The sequence below is a fragment of the Lipotes vexillifer genome, unplaced genomic scaffold (assembly GCF_000442215.2).
Source record: "Lipotes vexillifer unplaced genomic scaffold, Lipotes_vexillifer_v1.1 scaffold91, whole genome shotgun sequence".
Taxonomy (NCBI): Eukaryota; Metazoa; Chordata; class Mammalia; order Artiodactyla; family Lipotidae; genus Lipotes; species Lipotes vexillifer.
Window position 1 is genome coordinate 4,518,041 of NW_006777583.1, and position 21,869 is coordinate 4,539,909.

Here is a 21,869-nt window from a genome sequence, read left to right on the forward strand (position 1 = left end):
AAGGAAAAAAAAAAAAACAGATCTAAGAGTTTTGTTTAATCAATTAAACTATGTCAAAAGAATTCCAAGATGATTAATGCTAAATGCCTAACAGTCTAGTTTCTGAATACTCTAACTTTAAAAAAACTAACCAGTTTAAATAAAACCACCCAGGAAAGAATCTTCCAAAAATGAAGATAAAATTTAGATAAAATGAGATTCTTCAAATTCAAAAAACTTTTAACTTTAAAAAAGGGTACACACAGTCGTTATGATTTTAATTATTATTCCTAAACAATTAAATTTGTATTTTTACTTGCTTATATGACAAATGCTTACTACCAATGAGTCATAGAAAATGCCATACAACTGACCAGATAGTTACTTCACATTTTATAATATGTTTAATGACACTAAAAATGTATCAAGAACTTTTCAAACATGTGAACATAAACCAGAACAATCTGATATATAATATTTGTGCCAAAGAATGAAAATTACAAGACACAAAAAGAAAGCAAAAGTATATGACAATTATCAGTGTATCTTCACTAATATTTATGAAAAATAATTATTTGCTATAAGCTCAAATATTTTCATAGAGGAACTAAAAAAAAAATTGAAGAAAAAACATTTCCCAAAAAATCATATGAAGTGAAAAACTTCGTGTGTTAGCCAAGAATTTTGTGTTTCCTGCAAGAAACCATGTTTCCTACACATGCAAGTATGGGCATTACAGCTAAGAGAACTCTTAAAAATGTCCTTAAGAATACAGTTTGTGGTCTTCAAAAAAAAAAACAGTAGTATTCATTTTCCAGGCAATATATTCTGAATATTAAATACATAATTTTCCATTTAAATATACTACCGTTTCTATGGCCTTTTTTTCCCTATCTATACCTTTGTTTTCCCATTAAAAATGAATGCACAACACAATGCTTAGTACTAATTTCTATCCAGAAGGCATTTAAAAAATATCTTCTCTTAGGACATAAACATTATATAAAAATGAAAAACCAAACACAAAAGAAGCACAATAAATACTTTTGTATCCCTTCCCCCAACCCCGAAACAAGGAATGTAAGTATCAGCAACACAAGCTGACATAAATAAATTAGATTTCCCGTGCATGAAAAGATAATCCAGCTAACCATTTCAGTGTTAACTATGAAAAAGTACCTTTTTCCCGGTGTTTGTGAAAGGCAGGAAGGCTGTTTAGGCTTTCGGTTTTAAGAAGAAACATACACAAAAAACAAGTGGGGGGACAGGATACTTAGATGATATGTAATTAGTTACAAAGGTTAACACCAAGGCATTATTTTGCTCACATTTTTTATCCTAAGTCACATCAGATGCTTAAACTACATGGTCTCTTGGTATTCTAGATATTTTGCTGTGATGGGTTCTTCAAGCTGAATTCCTCCACTGCCCATTAATGCAAATGCTGGATACATAGTATGCGAACAGTCCACTTGGCGCTCATAAAGGCATTTCATGTGATCCATATCATAGAAACCCACTTTGCCTTTATCATAGTCGAGGAAAACCCCTATACTTGTTGGCATGGGGAGAACTCGATTTTCAGGTTCATTAGAAGAAGTAGGTGACTTGGGAATAAAAAATTTCTTCATGCCTATAGTAACTAACGTAAAGGGTTGTGAAGAATCAAAACAGGTATCCTCACTTCCGCTGTCATGCCCACTGTCTTGCTCGTATCTAAAATACAACACAGACAGACAAAGCAGAATCTTATCTGTATCAGCATAGGCTTTCAAGTAGCTTCAAGACATTTTCACAAGATAATATATATTGAGTTAAAATTAAAATCAATTGTACATCAAAACCTTTCCGGTAAACCATAATCAATTAAAAACATAAGGACTACACATTGCCACTTAGAATTACACCACAAACTCAGCCCCAAATTCTGTCATTAAGTAGCATCCATTTTTACCTATATATCTGAGAACCTAAAAATAATAAGTTTGGCCTATCAAAAATAAAACAGGGGGAAGGGAACTGAAGGGACTTGACAAAGATTAAATATTCCTAGCACAAAAATCATATATAAAAAAATTAAAAACCAAGACAGGCCCCCTAATCCAAGGAATTATCAGACTAAGTAAAATAAATGGGCACTGCAAAATAATGCAGGAGAAAAAACCATGTTTCATTCTCCTGCTAAGAACTATATTTACTGGTTGGGAGCTCTACATGGATCTATGATGCAAGCAAGTATTATGAAAGTTTTTTTCCCCCCTCGATTATAAAACAGTAACACCTTGAAGAAAAGTTTGATACAAAGTTCCTTCCATTTTTTCCCCATGCATAGATTGCTTCTTATATATTTGTGATAATACTACATCAACAACTTTAATCAGGTATTTTCACTTCTAATATTTCTCATGTTGTAAACTTTTTTAGCATTATTAATAATAATCTACCAAGTAGACATGCCACTATGTTTAAGGGACTATATTTCCCTATTTCAATTTTTGCTGTTATTTCAATTTCTCATCTTGGTGCAAAAAGTTTTTCCTATTACTCAGATTGTTCATCTGGGATTTCTGTGACATAAATGGTCAAAAATTACTTGACTGGACTAGTGCACACTATACCATCTAACAAAAATAAACTGTACAGTCTCCATTAAATAGTCAAACTCAAGAAACTGGAATTCTCTGCCATGGAAACATGTTTACCATGACCCAATTTTGTAAGTACTTACGGGACAGTTTAAAGAACTGTATCCTTTAACAAAAGAACAACTTAATATCAATTGTGAAATATGGCATTTAGAGGCATTTCACTATTTATGCAATTTTATCACATCATTAAGGTACCTGATATGAAAGACTTTGAAAATTCTAAATTGCGAAGCTATACCATAATCAAGAGGTGTACCCAAAACAGACTTATTTCCTCACAGCATGAGAAATTAATTGCTGAATCTCATTATTCACTGTGTGAATACAACACAACCTGACTCGTTTTCTTAGCCAGCCACATAAGCACAGCCAAAACACATGAGTCTAAGAAATGTATACTCTAAATACTAAATACTCTAAATGCAACAAGTAAATCCAAGTCTATTTTCAGTCTCACCTTGCTAAACCAGGATGTTTACTTCCTAAAGAACTAAAGAATTATCAGTAGAAGAATCTACCTTGGACTAACTGCATCCCGGGGAGTCCGGAGCCATTCTTGTAGTTTATCACTGGAAGCAACTCCCACTTTTACCAGGTATGAATATGGTTCTACACGGAAGGCCCAAAAGTGCTTCCCTTTTGTAATTCCAACATCTCCAATGATGTAGTCTAAGCTTGTGTAGTAACCCACTTGGATCCGCTCTGCAGCAAGCAGAAGATTAAATCCAGCTCTGCTCTCTACATGGTCTCTCTTCAAGTTCAGCAAGAGGTGTTCATTATTGTAGCCGCATTTTTCATCAAAAAGGAAACTGAAAACTGTAAATAGAGCAGAAAATTTGTCTGCAAATTGTTAGCATTTCTACAATCTATGGTTAAATTTAACAGGTTTTTCAAATAGAAATTACTAAAAAGATATAGGAAGAGGAATATTTCATTCTACCCTACACAAACTATGACAAAACAAAACCCCAACTTAGAAATAATTTCCAGTAAATTCTCTGTACCTGAAAATCTTCAGAAATTTCAAAGCAGAAGAAACATTTTAAATGCATGAGAAATTTATGAATGCAGTTCCTTGGAATAGATATAGCAAATCTATCCTAAGTATTTTACACTCTTGAATCTGTCCTTTTATCCCTAAAATAAGGGGCTGTACATTTTCAAAAATATCTGTGTATTTTATTAAAATTTTATTCCAAATTTTATAAATATGGAAACTATTAGCAATTTTAATAAGGTCTTTTCCTTATCAATCAAGATGGCAGACATGAGAAACAGTGTACAGTGTAAAAAAAAAAAAAAAAAAAAAGCACAGGCTTTGGGTTCAGAGAGACCTGGGTTTGATGCCTGCCTCAAGCATTTAACTAGAGTTTAACTTAAACTTTGATTTCCTCAACTACAGAATGGAGATAATGTTGCTGGTGAATTTAACGTTCTTTCTTCGTGTGAAAGAATTTGGAGAATTCCAAATTCAAGAAGTGGATTTATTTAGAGAGAAACACACTCCACAGACAGAGTGTGGTCCATCTTGGAGGGCAAGAAGCCTTGGGAGAAACACACTCCACAGACAGAGCGTGGGCCATCTTGGAAGACAAGAAGCGAGAGGCCTCAAAATATGGCGTAGTTAGTTTTTATGGGTTGGATAATTGCATAGGCTAATGAGTAGGAGGATTATTCCAATTATTTTGGGGAAGGGGCGGGGATAGCCAGGAATTGGGCTACCATTCCCTTTTTTTTTTTTAACATCTTTATTGGAGTATAACTGCTTTACAGTGTTGTGTTACCACCCACTTCTTGACCTTTTATGGTTGGCCTCAAAACTGTCATGGTGCTAGCAGATGTGTCATTAACATGCTAATGTATTACAATGAGCGTATGAGGCTCAAGTTCTACTGGAAGTCGAATCTTCCGCCATCTTGGACCTAGTTGGTTCTCACTAGTTTTCTTCATGTACTATAGCTACATCTTTCTTTTAAAGGTTGTGCCCTGCCCCTTCCCTCCTGTTTCAATAACACTACTCTTCTGTCAGCTTAAACCCATTAAGCTTAACATTTGGTGGCTGCTAGCCCCAAAAGTGGAAACATTCCAAACGCCCATCAATAGATGAATAGATAAAGAAAATGTGGTATATACATACAGTGGAATACTATTCAGCCTAAAAAAGTAAGGAAATTCTGATACATGCTACAACATGCATGAACCTTGAAATAAGCCAGTCACAAAAGGATTATGTGAATCCATTCACATGAGGTACTTAGAATAGGCAAATTCATAGAGGCAGAGGTAGAATAAAGGTTACCAAGCTCTGGGGGAAGGGTGGATGAGGAGTTACTGTTTAATGGGCACAGAGTGTCAGTTTGGAAAAATGAAAAAGTTCCAGAGATTGTGAGTGGTGATGGTTGCACAACACTGTTGAATGTACTTAATGCCACTGATCTGTAAAAATGGTTAAAATGGCAAATTTTAACCATACAATACCACAATTGTAAAAAACTGTCTGCTAACAAGCTAAAACTATTCTCCATATGTGATTTGACCAGTCTTCCTGGTAATGCCTATTGCCCTGGCATGGCAATTCACACTGTCTCTAAATCTCAAAAGTCTCCCAGTTTGCAAAATAAATTTAAATCGTCACCGTATTCATGTGGTTTCTCTTGGAGAAAAGAAACACAGTTTTTAATGTTTCCTTTCCTCCATCCCCCTTCACTTTGTCACTGAAAACAGTAGCTACTTTCAGGTTTCCTTTTTCTTCCAATTTCAGTCAGAGACTAGAAAAGAAAGCGGAAACTGCATAAACAGTAAAATATTTACTTAATACTTGCAAATGGATCCTAAAACTCTCTTTTGGATTTTATTAAAATTCAAGAAAAATAATTTGAGCCAACCCTATTTATTTGTATTTCTTTTTAATTAGCCACAATGTACATGAAAAACAGAGTGAATAGTACACTCTGGACAAAAAGGGAAGGATGGGCAGAGTGCACAAAATATAGGTACATAAGCCACTAACAATGGGCAGGAGCAATGAGGTCTAAAAGCCAAATGAAGGAACCTCTGAGGCCATGACCAACTGGACAGAATGATTTCCTGCTCACCAGGATGAGCACAACTTTGGTTCTAAATGTCCCTTATCCACGGAGACACTGTAGTGAACATCAACTTAACCTGTAAGTCATTCTCATTCTATAAAAATTCACAGGTGCTGTTTAAGTGGTATCAGTGGTTATTAACTTGGAAAGGGGAGGGAAGATTGCTGGGCAGGAGGAGCTTTTAGTGTAGGAAAAAGCTATCCATATGGTTCTAATACCTGCCTTCCATCCCCATGTGCTCGTAATCACTGAGTTAGAAAAGCCAGACAAGTCAGAATTAGGTAAATTAAAATTATTCTTCACATTATTGTACCAATAAATTTTTAAAATATCTGCCTAGATCCTATGTTAATAGAGATTTCTATAAACTGATCAAAAATACAGAATTATACTATTTAATACTTGTAAGGTAGCATTTATGCTATTTTAATCCCAAATTAATAGCCCTGCTCACTCAAATGTCATGTTTTTTCTGTATCTGATGTCAGTCAGAAATCTAATCCTGTTCTCAGCCTAGATGGTGAAATTCAAGTATTCAGTCTATTTCTAAATCCTAGCTGGGTATGGAATCTACTTTTCTAGAGTATTTTACAGATGAGAGGTGGTTTTAATGTAGGTCTGTATGGACACATTAACTGGTTTATTTTTTATCACAGTCTTTTCCAACTCTATGCTTTTCTTATTCCCACTATTCACAATACCTGGAGCTGGAGGAGTATGAAGAATCAATTCCCTGCTGCAAGGACTGCAGATTGAACCCTTGTAGGCTCTTACTCTGAAAGCATAGTTACAATTACTTTCAAGATCGGAAATGACTTTACTTGTGCCACACACTTCTATCTCATTCCAAGACAACATTTCTTCATCTCTATTAATCTTCCGATATTCGAGGACATAGCTATCAGCTGTATCCTTTTCCGGATGGTGCCAATTTATCAAAGCATTGTTATAAACTTTGCTCTGTTCCTCATTGATCTCTGGCACATCTATGCCTGAAAGAATTATGAAATAGAAAACAATGTTAAAATATTATTTCAGAACCTTTATTTTTCCTCAGTAAAAATGATTTATTGACAATACTTAAAGGATTTCTCTGCTGTTCAAGAACTTTCTACATTTATAATACTGTGTATAAGAAAAAGAATAAATCCTGAAAATACAACAGGATGTTGGACTTTGAGGACATGCTAAGTGAAATAAGTGAGACATAGAAAAACAAATGCTGACTGCGTGATTCCACTTTCGTGAGGTATCTAAAGTAGCCAAATTCATAAAATCAAAGACTGGAATGGTGGTTACCAGGGGCTGAGGAGCAGAGAGAAATGGGCGCTTATTAATCAATAGGCATAAAGTTTCAGTTAAGCAAGATGAATAAGCTCTAGAGATGTGCTATACAACTTGTGTCTGTAGACAACAATACTGTATTGTATACCAGAAATTTAAGAGGCTAGATCTCAGGGTAAGTTTTATCATAATAAAATTTAAAAAGGAAAGTAAATTGAGATTTTAAAAGGTATATTTATGTTTATAACTGAAAGGGGAAAGAAGAATGAAAAATAAGACAGACAAAATAAGTAAATATATAGTTTTCTTTCATATTATCTTCCACAGAGTTGCAAAGCAATTTATTTTAAAATTTATTTATTTGGCTGCACCGGGTCTTAGTTGGGCATGCGGGATCTTCGTTGCCCCATGCGGGATCTTCGTTGCAGCGTGCAGGATCTTTAGTTGCAGCATGTGGACTCCTAGTTGCGTCATGTGGGATTCAGTTCCCTGACCAGGGATCGAACCCGGGCCCCCTGCATTGGGAGCATGGAGTCTTAACCACTGGACCACCAGGGAAGTCTGGCAAAGCAATTTAAATGACTTTTTCTTGGTATAAACAAGATACGTATTTTTTTAAGAAAATCAGAAACTACATAAAACACACACAAATTAAGTAACTCAAAGATTATCAGTACAATAATTTTGTGTAGCTCCTGCCAGTGTTTTTCTTCCAGTGGCATTCCACTGTAGCAACATTTAACTATTTTCAGAAACATGTTTCCAATTTTTCACTAAAAATACAATGTTTAAAATATCACAGCTAAATCTGTGTGCATATTCATAATCTTTTCCATAGAATAAATTCCAAACAGCTTAACTGCTTTGGTCATATGGTAAAAATAAGCTATAGGAGTTACACATGCACACACACACATAAATAAACACATATTTATATCAAATCGCAGAGAAATACATGAAATGAAAAGCAGAAGTCTCCCTCTTCTCCTTATCCTCCAGCTATGTACAAGCAATGTACAGCATAAGTATGTCTATGTGTGCATTTATGCAACTGAATGTTATGCAGCCATGGGATCTGAAAAGTCATCCAAACTACATTTTAAAGTTAAAAAAGAAAAGCTAGTTAAAGAATAACATGACTGGAATGCTCTATGTGTGTGCAGGAAAAAAAGAGAAGAGCATCCATCAGCAGGAAGCTGGGTGACCAGCAGCTTTCCATTCTGACCAACCCGTTTTACTGGTCCTTCGTTATGCACTGGTATAACCTGAGATTACCCACACTCAACTTCCTTTTTCCAAAGACTGTTTTGGGACCCCCAGGGAAGGGAGGACCTTGTACTCCTAAGTAAACTAGCATGTATACAAAAAACAATTCAAGTATACATTTTGGAAAAAGAAGAAAGTACAGTACATGAAATAGAATCAGCATTTCAAATATCACCACATATTTAGAAAAACAAGATCATCATAATAGACAAAAAAAGTATATACCTGACAGAGATACAGGTATTGATTGGAAGAGAAAGGTGGTCATAGTAATAATCCTTCAGCATGTTTAACTTGTAAACAAGACAAATTTCCTCTGACTGAATACAAATCTATGTATCCATACCTGTACAGTAATTAAACTGTAAGTGTACATTTCCAAGGACTGTAATTGTTCACCGTTATTAGAAGAGAAATCTGAGGGAGATGAACAAGGTGAAAAGAAAAAAGGAAAGGTAGACCTCCCTGCTGGGGAGCAGCAGAACACAAACACAACCAAATGTGAGGGGCTGAGATGCCCGCCCTAAAACTCATACATTGAAGTTCTAGGCCCTAGTACCTCAGAATGTGCCTTTATTTGGAGAGAGGGTCTTTAAATAAGTAACACAGTTAAAATCAGGTCATTAAGGTGGACCCTAGTCCACTATGACTAATAGGACTGGAGTCCTTATAAGATGAAATTTGGACTCAGATATATATAGAGGGAAGACCACGTGAAGACACGAGAAGAAGGCCATGTGCACACCTAGGAGAGAGACCTCAGAAGAAACCAACCCTGGCAACAGCTTAATCTCAGACTTCTAGCCTCCAGAATCCTAAGGGAATTCCCTGGCAGTCCAGTGGTTAAGATGTGGGCTTTTACTGCCAAGGACTTGGGTTTGATCCCTGGTCGGGGAACTAATATCCCTGAAAGCCCCAAGGTGTGATTGATAGATAGATAGATTAGATAGATAGATAGATAGATAGGTAGATTGATCGGGGAACTGAGATCCCGCAAGCCCCAAGGTGTGATAAATAGATAGATAAATAAATAAATAAATAAAACCTTTTACTGCCAGAATCCTGTGAAATTAAATTTCTGTTGTTATGTCACCCAGTCTGTGGTATTTAGTTTTGGCAGCCCTAGCAAACTCATACAGCAATGTAAACACTTAAACATCTTAGAGTCATTTTTAGCCTGGAGATATCATTTCTAGGTTTCTGCCCTAGGGAAACTCATACACACGCACAAACACTGACAAAGATGTTCAATAGAGCGTTGCTTACAACAGATAAAAAAACAGGAACAGACTGTCTCTCAGTGGGAAACTTACTTACATAATGGAATACTGTAAAGTTAACATATAGCTGTAAACCGGAATTTCATGTATTAACAAATATTTATCTTAAACTTAATTTCTCCAAAAAACAAATTACAAAAAAGATACATACAATGTGGTGCCATTCACACAATGTTTAAAAACATACAAACCAAAAGAATCTAGCTTCTGTGCATAAAAACTTGGTTATAAAAACATAAATGGCATATGATTTTAGCATATGATGGTCTGGGCAACTGAGATGCTGCATTATAATGTCAAACTAAAAAGAATTTGTGTTTCTCCTACACAATGTGAATTCAAACTAAAAAAGTGAAGGTATGCTGTTACTAAAACTTACCACTAGAGAAAAAGGACAATTCTCCAAGAAGTTCTGTTTGTTTAGATGTATTAACAACATAGTCTTCAAAAGAAGTCTGAGCCGCAGGTCTAAAGCTCTTCAAAGATTCTGTAGCTTTCTGTATTCTACAGACAGACATAAAATATTTTACACAAAAATGATTCTTTAAAAAGGCAAATCAGACTAAGTATTTTCAATGAGATTAACAAAAGAAAACTTCACTCAACATTCAAGTTAATAGTGAAGCAAGAGATACTGTACATAACACAGCATTCTGAACCACTCAGAGCTACAGCTGAAACATAAAGCAGCATTTAATGACACTGCTAGAGAGAGACTGTCAGTTCAAAGTTAATACCTGAGGTGGAGCTGTTTTGCGGTCTGAACAAAGCAAGACTGATCTGTCTCCTTCAGCACTTCTTGAGCGTATCCCACAAGTCCGTTGTTCTCTAGCAGCCCCTGATACTCTTCCATTTGAGTCTGAAATTTGTCTAATCTTAGTTTCTTAGAAGCATCAATTGCCTTCAAAACAGATGATTTCCTTTCTTCTAGGATTTCAAAGAGCTTTTCAAAATGTGTAATTGCTTCTTCTTTAGCCCGCTCTCCATTACACTATTATAAAACAAGCAAAGCTTTACCTCATCTGCAAAATCCAAATGTCTTTTCAAGAAAGAGTCACAATTCAACAAAACGAACCCAAATACTGGAAAGAAAAAGATTTTGTCTAACTCCTTGATGTTTTCAGAACAATAATTTGGCATCAAATATGCTTACTAAGGAATGATCAGCAACTTTGAGACATACTTTGTAATTTTATAATACTATATTTCCTTAAGCTTTCAATCTCCAAAGTCCAGCAATAAACAATTTATTCAATGAAATAAGAAAGCAACATTCAATTTGTATACAAAGGAACTTGAGGCAGAAATGAACTGATTTAACCAAAGACACAGGAAAATACAATCTTGCACTTATTTATTTTCATTCATTTCTAATTCAGGAAATTTTATCCTTTCTACCATATACCAATTTTTTAAAAAGTTAAGCCACAGCTATGAAACTCAAAAAAATTACATCCTATACTAAGTAATAAAAATGTAACTCTCTTCTCTTCAAATTAATACTTAGTTATATATAATTATGATTAAGCTGTAACTTAATTAATATTGATTTAATTATAAATTATGCAAATTAACTTCTTTATCCTTGAGTTTTTCCTCTTCTGAAAACTAGGGGTAAGAGAGGCCATTTAGGTTTTTCTGAAGATTGAAAAAGATTATTTACATAAAATGCCCACCACAATGTCACATACTCTCAATAAACATTATTTTCACTGCACACATAGCTATTCCTCTACTTTGCCATAAAATGACCCTCTCTATAGTGCTTATTAAATATTTTGAATGTCCACAAAATCAGAGCTCGACCTGATTTTGAAAATAAGACCAGCAAAGCACTTAGAAGCATTTATCATAATAGACTCACAGCAGCAGCCAACAGAAAAGAGTCTCCAAGAACATTCTTAAAAGCTGACAATATATGGTAGAAGTGCATTGCTCATTTTCCAATGGCTTCTGGCCAACATTTAAAATGAAAGGAAATTTTTTCCAGATTTCCATCTCTGATTCCTAACCTCAACAGCCAATTTTTTTAAAGGAGGATAGGAGGAGAGAACAGAGGGTAGTGACATTCTGGTAGTTATTTCAGTGACATGTCACATTAAGTTCAGAAATATCATTACACATAGATCAAGAGGAGACTTTTTCCAGCTAAGTATAATTATAGATAAAAAGACAGTGTCACAGTCTTCACTGACTAAAATTCAAGAATGGAGACAAATTCTCTAGTGCAGAAGATTCTTACTGATAAGCCTACAAATGCAGCTTAGGTCAAAGGCACAAGAAGAGGTTAAATAATTTCTCCAGGATCCCAAGGCATCAATGCCTACATGAATACTTGATGCCTGAGTCCCTCAGTTTTCAACCTACTGAATGACAAACTCAAAAACAAGCACTGGGTTTCCTTCTCTCAGAAGTAAAGGCAGCCTGACTGATAAAACCAATAAAGACAAATCTAAAATTAACACAGACACAATCCCTGAAGCAACCTACTATCTAGATGATAATGTGCTATGTGTTCGGGGATTATAGTAAACTGAGAGAGTTTGTCAATCAGATACAAATGCGAGAAACAGAATCATACTTTTAAATTACATGAAGATGCAATCAGTGACTAACACAAAAATAATATTTAAAATACGAAAGCAATACTGGTAATATGGAGATTGGTTCAAGATGGCAGAGTAAAAGGATGTGCTCTTACTCCCTCTTGCAAGAACAACAGAATCACAACTAACTGCTGAACAATCATCGACAGGAAGACACTGGAATTCACGAAAAAAGATACCCCACATCAAAAGACAAAGGACAAGCCACAGTGAGATAGTAGGAGAGGCACAATCACAATAAAATCAAATCCCATAACTGCTGGGTGGGTGACTCACAAACTGGAGAACACTTATACATGGAGTGAAGGTCCTGAGCCCCATGTCAGGCTTCCCAACCTGGGGGTCTGGCAAGGGGAGGAGGAATTCCTAGAGAATCAGACTTTGAAGGCTAGCAGGATTTGATTGCAGGACTTCTAAAGGACTGGAGGAAAAAGAGACTCCACTCTTGGAGGGCACACACAAAGTAATGTGCACATCAGGAACCAGTGGGAAAGAGCAGTGACCCCACAGGAGACTGAACCAGACCTACCTGCTAGTGTTGGAAGGTCTCCTGCAAAGGCGGGTGGTGGCTATGTCTCACCATGACAAGGACACTGGCAGCAGAAGTTCTAGGAAGTACTCCTTGGCATGAGCCCCCCCAGAGTCCGCCATTAGCCCCACCAAGGAGCCTGGGTAGGCTCCAGTGTTGGGTCACCTCAGGCCAAACAACCAACAGGGAGGGAACCCAGCCCCACCCATCAGCAGACAATGGGATTAAAGATTTACTGAGCTCTGCCCACTAAAGCAACAACAAGCTCTACCCACCACCAGTCCCTCCCATTAGGAAACTTGCACAAGCCCCTTAGATAGCCTCATGCACCAGAGGGCAGACAGCAGAAGCAAAAAGAACTACAATCCTGCAGCCTGTGGAACAGAAGCCACATTCACAGAAATATAGACAAAATGAAAAGTCAGAGGCCTATGTACCAGATGAAGGAACAAGATAAAACCCTAGAAAAACAACTAAATGAAGTGGAGATAGGCAACCTTCCAGAAAAAGAATTCAGAATAATGACAGTGAAGATGATCCAGGATCTCAGAAAAAGAATTGAGGCAAAGATCGAGAAGGTGAAAGAAATGTTTAACAACAACCTAGAAGAATTAAAGAACAAACAAACAGAGATGAGCAACACACTAATTGAAATGAAAAATCAATAGCAGAATAACTGAGGCAGAAGAACGGATAAGTGACCTGGAAGACAGAATGGTGGAATTCACTGCTGCAGAATAGAATAAAGAAAAAAAAAAAATGAAAAGAAATGAAGACAGCCTAAGAGACCTCTGGGACAATATTAAACACAACAGCGTTCACATTATAGGGGTCCCAGAAGGAGAAGAGAGAGAGAAAGGACCTGAGAAAATATTTGAAGAGATTATAGACTAAAACTTCCCTAACATGGGAAGCCACCCAACTCCAGGAAGTGCAGAGAGTCCCATACAAGATAAACCCAAGGAGAAACATGCCGAGACACACAGTAATCAAATTGGCAAAAATTAAAGACAAAGAAAAATTACTGAAAGCAGCAAGGGAAAAACGACAAATAACATACAAGGGAACTCCCATACGGTGAACAGCTGATTTCTCAGCAGAACCTCTACAAGCCAGAAGAGAGTGGCATGACATACTTAAAGTGAGGAAAGGGAAGAAGCTACAATCAAGATCATTCTACCCACCAAGGATCTCATTAAGATTTGATGGAGAAATCAAAAGCTTTACAGACAAGCAAAAGCTAAGAGAATTCAGTACCACCAAACCAGCTCTACAACAAACCCTAAAGGAACTTCTCTAAGTGGGAAACACAAGAGAAGAAAAGGACCTAAAAAACAAACCCAAAACAATTAAGAAAATGGTAATAGGAACATACATAGTGATAATTACCTTAAACGTGAATGGATTAAAAGCTCCAACCAAAAGACACAGGCTTGCTGAATGGATACAAAAACAAGACCCATACATATGCTGTCTACAAAAGACCCACTTCAGACCTAGCGACACATTCAGACTGAAAGTGAGGGGATGGAAAAAGATATTCCATGCAAACAGAAATCAAAAGAAAGGTGGAGTCGCAATACTCATATCAGATAAAATAGACTTTAAAATAAAGACTATTACAAGAGACAAAGAAGGACACTACATAATGATCAAGGGATCAATCCAAGAAGATATAACAATTATAAATATATATGCACCCATCACAGGAGCACCTCAGTACATAAGGCAACTGCTAAAAGCTATAAAAGAAACCGACAGTAACACAATAATAGTGGGGGACTTTAACACCTCACTTATACCAATGGACATCATCCAGACAGAAAATTAATAAGGACACACAAGCTTAAAATGACACAATAGACAAAATAGATTTAATTGATATTTATAGGACATTCCATCCAATAACAGATTACACTTTCTTCTCAAGTGCGCATGGAACATTCTCCAGGATAGGTCACATGGTGGGTCACAAATCAAGCCTCAGTAAATTTAAGAAAATTGAAATCATATCAAGCATCTCTTCTAACCACAACGCTATGAGATTAGAAATCAATTACAGGGAAAAAAACGTAAAAAACACAAACACATAGAGGCTAAACAATACGTTACTAAATAACCAAGAGATCACTGAAGAAATCAAAGAGGAAGTCAAAAAATACCTAGAGAAAAATGATAATGAAAAGACTACAATCCAAAACCAATGGGATGCAGCAAAAGCAGTTCTAACAGGGAATTTTATAGCTATACAAGCCTACCTCAAGAAACAAGAAAAATCCCAAACAAACAACCTAACCTTGCACCTAAAGGAACAAGAGAAAGAAGAACAAACAAAACCCAGGGTTAGCAGAAGGAAAGAAATCATAAAGATCAAAGCAGAAATAAATGAAATAGAAAACAACAGCAAAGATCAATAAAACTAAAAGTTGGTTCTTTGAGAAGATAAACAAAATTGATAAACCATTAGCCAGACTCATCAAGAAAAAGAGGGAGAGGACTCAAATCAATAAAATTAGAAATGAAAAAGGAGAATTTACAACAGACACCACAGAAATACAAACCATACTAAGAGACCACTACAAGCTACTCTATGCCAATAAAATGAACAACCTGGAAGAAACAGAGAAATTCTTAGAGAGGTGTAACCTTCTAAGACTGAACCAGGAAGAAAGAGAAAATATGAACAGACCAATCACAAGTAATGAAATTGAAACTGATTAAAAATCTTCCAACAGGGTTTCCCTGGTGGTGCAGTGGTTAAGAATCCGCCTGCCAATGCAGGGGACACAGGTTCGGCCCCTGGTCTGGGAAGATCCCACATGCCGCGGAGCAACTAAGCCCATGTGCCAAAACTACTGAGCCTACGCTCCAGAGCCCGAGAGCCACAACTACTGAGTCCATGTACCACAGCTACTGAAGCCCGCGCACCTAGAGCCCATGATCTGCAAAAAGAGAAGACACCACAATGAGAAACCCGCACACCGCAACAAAGAGTAGCCCCTGTTCGCTGCAACTAGAGAAAGACCACGTGCAGTAACGAACACCCAACACAGCCAAAAATAAATAATAAAATAAATTACTTTAAAAAAAAATCTTCTGACGAACAAAAGTCCAGTACCAGATGGCTTCACAGGTGAATTCTATCAACCATTTAGAGAAAAGCTAACACCAATCCTTCTCAAACTCTTTCAAAAAACTGCAGAGGAAGGAACACTCCCAAACTCATTTTATGAGGCCAGCATCACCCTGATACCAAAACCAGACAAAGATACTACAAAAGAAGAAAATTACAGACCAATATCACTGATGAATATAGATAAAAAAATCCTCAACAAAATACTAGCAAACAGAATCCAACAAGACATTAAAAGGATCATACACCATGATCAAGTGGGATTTATCCCAGGGATGCAAAGATTCTTCAATATATGCAAATCAATCAATGTGATACACCATATTAACAAACTGAAGAAGAAAAACCATATGATCATCTCAATAGATGCAGAAAAAGCTTTTGGCAAAATTCAAAACCCATTTATGATAAAAACTCTCCAGAAAGTGGGCATAGATGGAAGCCACCTCAACATAATAAAGGCCATATACGACCAAACCACAGCAAACATCATTCTCAATGGTAAAAAACTGAAAGCATTTCCTCTAAGATCAGGAACAAGACAAGGATGTCCACTCGTGCCACTATTTTTTTTTTCGCCACTATTATTCAACATAGTTTTGGAAGTCCTAGTCATGGCAATCAAAGAAGAAAAAGAAATAAAAGGAACCAAATTGGAAAAGAAGAAGTAAAACTGTCACTGTTTGCAGATGATATGATACTATACATAGAGAATCCTAAAGATGCCACCAGAAAACTACCAGAGCTAATCAATGAATTTGGTAAAGTTGCAGAACACAAAATTAATGCACAGAAATCTCTTACATTCCTATTCACTAATGGTGAAATATCTGAAAGAGAAATTAAGGAGACATTCCCATTTACCAATGCAACAAAAAGAATAAAATACCTAGGAATAAACCTACCTAGGGAGACAAAAGACCTGTATGAAGAAAACTATAAGACACTGCTGAAAGAAATTAAAGATGATACCAACAGATGGGAGAGATATACTATTTTCTTGTATTGAAAGAATCAATATTGTGAAAATCAGTATACTACCCAAAGCAATCTACAGATTCAATGCACTCCCTATCAAACTACCAATGGCATTTTTTACAGAACTAGAACAAAAAATCTTAAAATTTGTATGGAGATAAAAAAGACCCCAAATAGCCAAAGCAGTCTTGAGGGAAAAAAACAGAGCTGGAGGAATCAGACTCCCTGACTTCAGACTATACTACAAAGCTACAGTAATCAAAACAATATGGTACTGGCACAAAAACAGAAATATAGATCAATGGAACAGGATAGAAAGTCCAGAGATAAACCCATGCACCTATGGTCAACTAATCTATGACAAAGGAGGCAAGGATATACAATGGAGAAAAGACAGTCTCTTCAGTAAGTGGTGCTGGGAAAACTGGACAGCTACATGGAAAAGAATGAAACTAGCACACTCCCTAACACCATACACAAAAATAAACTCCAAATGGATTAGAGACCTAAATATAAGACAGAACACTATAAAACTCTTAGAGGAGTAGGCTTCCGGTAAGATGGCGGAAGAGTAAAACGCGGAGATCACCTTCCTCCCCACAGATACACCAGAAATACATCTACACATGGAACAACTCCTACAGAACACCTACTGAGCGCTGGCAGAAGACCTCAGACCTCCCAAAAGGCAAGAAACCCCCCACGTACCTGGGTAGGGCAAAGAAAAAAGAATAAACAGAGACAAAAGGATAGGGAGGGGACCTGCAACAGTGGGAGGGAGCAGTGAAGGAGGAAAGGTTTCCACACACTAGGAAGCCCCTTCACGGGCAGAAACTGCGGGTGGCGGAGCGGGGAGCTTCTGAGCCATGGAGGAGAGCACAGCAACAGGGGTGAGGAGGGCAAAGTAGAGAGATTCCCGCAGAGAGGATCAGGGCCGACCAGCACTCACCAGCCCGAGAGGCTTGTCTGCTCACCCGCCAGGACAGGCAGGGCTGGGAGCTGAGGCTCGGGCTTCGGTTGGAGCGCCGGGAGAGGACTGGGGCTGGCAGTGTGAACACAGCCTGCAGGGGGTTAGTGCGCCACGGCTAGCCGGAAGGGAGTCCGGGAAAAGGTCTGGAGCTGCCGAAGAGGCAAGAGACTTTTTTCTTCCCTCTTTGTTTCCTGGTTCGCGAGGAGAGGGGATTAAGAGCGCTGCTTAAAGGAGCTCCAGAGATGGGCGCAAGCCGCGGCTAAAAGCGTGGACCCCAGAGACAGGCATGAGACGCTAAGGCTGCTGATGCTGCCAACAAGAAACCTGTGTGCGAGCACGCGTCACTATCCACACCCCTCTTCCGGGGAGCCTGTGCAACCCGCCACTGCCAGGGTCCCGGGATCCAGGGACAACTCCCCCAGGAGAACGCACGGTGCACCTCAGGCTGGTGCAACGTCACACCGGCCTCTGCCACCGCAGGCTCGCCCTGCACTCTATGGCCCTCCCTTGCCCCCCGGCCTGAGTGAGCCAGATCTCCCGAATCAGCTGCTCCTTTAACCCTGTCCTGTCTGAGCGAAGAATAGACGTCCTCCGGCGACCTACACGCAGAGGCAGGGCCAAATCCAAAGCTGAGCCCCGGGAGCTGTGAGAACAAAGAAGAGAAAGGGAAATCTCTCCCAGCAGCCTGAGAAGCAGTGGATTAAAACTCCACAATCAACTTGATGTACCCTGCATCTGTGGAATACATGAATAGACAACAAATCATCCCAACTTAAGGAGGTGGACTTTGAGAGCAAGATTTATGATTCTTTTCCCCTTTTCCTCTTTTTGTGAGTGTGTATGTATATGCTTCTCTGTGAGATTTTGTCTGTATAGCTTTGCTTCCTCCATTTGTCCTACGGTTCTATCCGTCCTTTTTTTATTATTTTTTTTCTTTTATTTTCCCTTAAAAATTATTTTTTTATTTTAATAACTTTATTATATTTTTCTTTTATTTTACTTTATCTTCTTTCTCTTTTTTCTTCTCTCCCTCCTTCCTTCCTTCCTCCCTCCCTCCTTTCTTCCCTTCTATTTCTTCCTTTTCTTTCCTTTCTTTCTTTCTTTTTTCTACTAATTCTTTCTTTCTACTTTTTCTCCCTTTTATTCTGAACCGTGTGGATGAAAGGCTCGTGCTGCTGCAGCCAGGAGTCAGTGCTGTGACTCTGAGGTGGGAGACCCAACTTCAGGACACTAGTCCACACGAGACCTCCCAGCTCCACATGATATCAAATGGTGAAAATCTCCCAGAGATCTCCATCTCAACACCAGCGCCCAGCTTCACTCAACGACCAGCAAGCTACAGTGCTGGACATCATATGCCAAACAACTAGCAAGACAGGAACACAACCCCACCCATTAGCAGAGAGGCTGCCTAAAATCATAACAAGTCCACAGACACCCCAAAACACACCACCAGACATGGACCTACCCACCAGAAAGACAAGATCCAGCCTCATCCACCAGAACACAGGCACTAGTCCCCTCCACCAGGAAGCCTACACAACCCACTGAACCAACCTTAGCCACTGGGGACAGACACCAAAAACAATGGGAACTACGAACCTGCAGGCCAAAAACAGGGGACCCAAAACACAGTAAGATAAACAAAATGAGAAGACAGAAAAACACACAGCAGATGCAGGAGCAAGATAAAAACCCACCAGACCTAACAAATGAAGAGGAAATAGGCAGTCTACCTGAAAAAGAATTCAGAATAATGATAGTAAAGATGATCCAAAATCTTGGAAATAGAATAGACAAAATTCAAGAAACATTTAACAAGGACCTAGAAGAACTAAAGATGAAACAAACAATGATGAACAACACAATAAATGAAATTAAAAATATTCTAGATGGGATCAATAGCAGAATAACTGAGGTAGAAGAACGGATAAATGACCTGGAAGATAAAATAGTGGAAATAACTACTGAAGAGCAGAATAAATAAAAAAGAATGAAAAGAACTGAGGACAGCCTCAGAGACCTCTGAGACAACATTAAACGCACCAACATTAGAATTATAGGGGTTCCAGAAGAAGAAGAGAAAAAGAAAGGGACTGAGAAAATATTTGAAGAGATTATAGTTGAAAACTTCCCTAATATGGGAAAGGAAATAGTTAATCAAGTTCAGGAAGCACAGAGAGTCCCATACAGGATAAATTCAAGGAGAAATACGCCAAGACACATATTAATCAAACTGTCAAAAACTAAATACAAAGAAAGCATATTAAAAGCAGCAAGGGAAAAACAACAAATAACACACAAGGGAATCCCCATAAGGTTAACAGCTGATCTCTCAGCAGAAACTCTACAAGCCAGAAGGGAGTGGCAGGACATACTGAAAGTGATGAAGGAGAAAAACCTGCAACCAAGATTACTCTACCCAGCAAGGATCTCATTCAGATTTGATGGAGAAATTAAAACCTTTACAGACAAGCAAAAGCTGAGAGAGTTCAGCACCACCAAACCAGCTTTACAACAAATGCTAAAGGAACTTCTCTAGACAAAAACACAAGAGAAGGAAAAGTCCTATAATAACGAACCCAAAACAATTTAGAAAATGGGAATAGGAACATACATATCGATAATTACCTTAAATGTAAATGGACTAAATGCTCCCACCAAAAGACACAGATTGGCTGAATGGATACAAAAACAAGACCCATATATATGCTGTCTACAAGAGACCCACTTCAGACCTAGAGACACATACAGACTGAAAGTAAGGGGATGGAAAAAGATATTCCATGCAAATGGAAACCAAAAGAAAGCTGGAGTAGCAATTCTCATATCAGACAAAATAGACTTTAAAATAAGGACTATCAGAAGAGACAAAGAAGGACACTACATAATGATTAAGGGATCGATCCAAGAAGAAGATATAACAATTGTAAATATTTATGCACCCAACAAAGGAGCACCTCAATACATAAGGCAAAAACTAACAGCCATAAAAGGGGAAATCGACAGTAACACATTCATAGTAGGGGACTTCAACACCCCACTTTCACCAATGGACAGATCATCCAAAATGAAAATAAATAAGGAAACACAAGCTTTAAATGATACATTAAACAGGATGGACTTAATTGATATTTATAGGACACTCCATCCAAAAACAACAGAATACACATTTTTCTCAAGTGCTCATGGAACATTCTCCAGGATAGATCATATCTTGGGTCACAAATCAAGCCTTGGTAAATTTAAGAAAATTGAAATTATATCAAGTATCTTTTCCGACCACAACGCCATGAGACTAGAAATGGATAAAGAAGATGTGGCACATATATACAATGGAATATTACTCAGCCATAAAAAGAAATGAAATTGAGCTATTTGTAATGAGGTGGATAGGCCTAGAGTCTGTCATACAGAGTGAAGTAAGTCAGAAAGAGAAAGACAAATACCATATACTAACACATATATATGGAATTTAAGGAAAAAAAGTGTCATGAAGAACCTCGGGGTAAGACAGGAATAAAGACACAGACCTACTAGAGAATGAACTTGAGGATATGGGGAGGGGGAATGGTATGCTGTGACAAAGTGAGAGAGAGGCATAGACATATATACACTACCAAACGTAAGGTGGATAGCTAGTGGGAAGCAGCCGCATAGCACAGGGAGATCAGCTCAGTGCTTTGTGACCGCCTGGAGGGGTGGGATAGGGAGGGTGGGAGGGAGGGAGACGCAAGAGGGAAGAGATACGGGAACAAATGTATATGTATCACTGATTCACTGTTATAAAGCAGAAACTAACACACCACTGTAAAGCAATTATACTCCAATTAAAAAAAAAAAACTCTTAGAGGAAGACATAAGAAGAACACTCTTGGACATAAATCACACCAAGATCTTTTCTGATTCACCTCCTAGAGTAATGGAAATAAAAACAAAAGTAAACAAATGGGACCAAATGAAACTTAAAAGCTTTTGCAAAAGAAAGGAAACTACAAACAAGACGAAAAGGCAGCCCTCAGAAAGGGAGAAACTATTTGCAAACGAATCAATGGACAAAGGATTAATCTCCAAGATATATAAACAGCTCATGCAGCTCAATATTAA

General features: G+C 37.7%; 1 protein-coding gene across 1 annotated transcript in view; it reads right to left on the minus strand.

The window, feature by feature from the left end:
• Positions 1–1,320: 1,320 nt before the first annotated feature.
• Positions 1,321–21,869, minus strand: part of TRIM36 (tripartite motif containing 36) — a 38,962-nt gene continuing 18,413 nt past the window's right edge. The window contains exons 6-10 of the mRNA XM_007451208.1: positions 10,284–10,537; positions 9,926–10,050; positions 6,418–6,708; positions 3,146–3,443; positions 1,321–1,695 (exon numbers count right to left, since the gene is read on the minus strand). Of these exons, the coding sequence (XP_007451270.1) occupies positions 1,341–1,695; positions 3,146–3,443; positions 6,418–6,708; positions 9,926–10,050; positions 10,284–10,537 (1,323 nt within the window). The 3' untranslated portion in view covers positions 1,321–1,340. The remainder of the gene's footprint in view (positions 1,696–3,145; positions 3,444–6,417; positions 6,709–9,925; positions 10,051–10,283; positions 10,538–21,869) is intronic.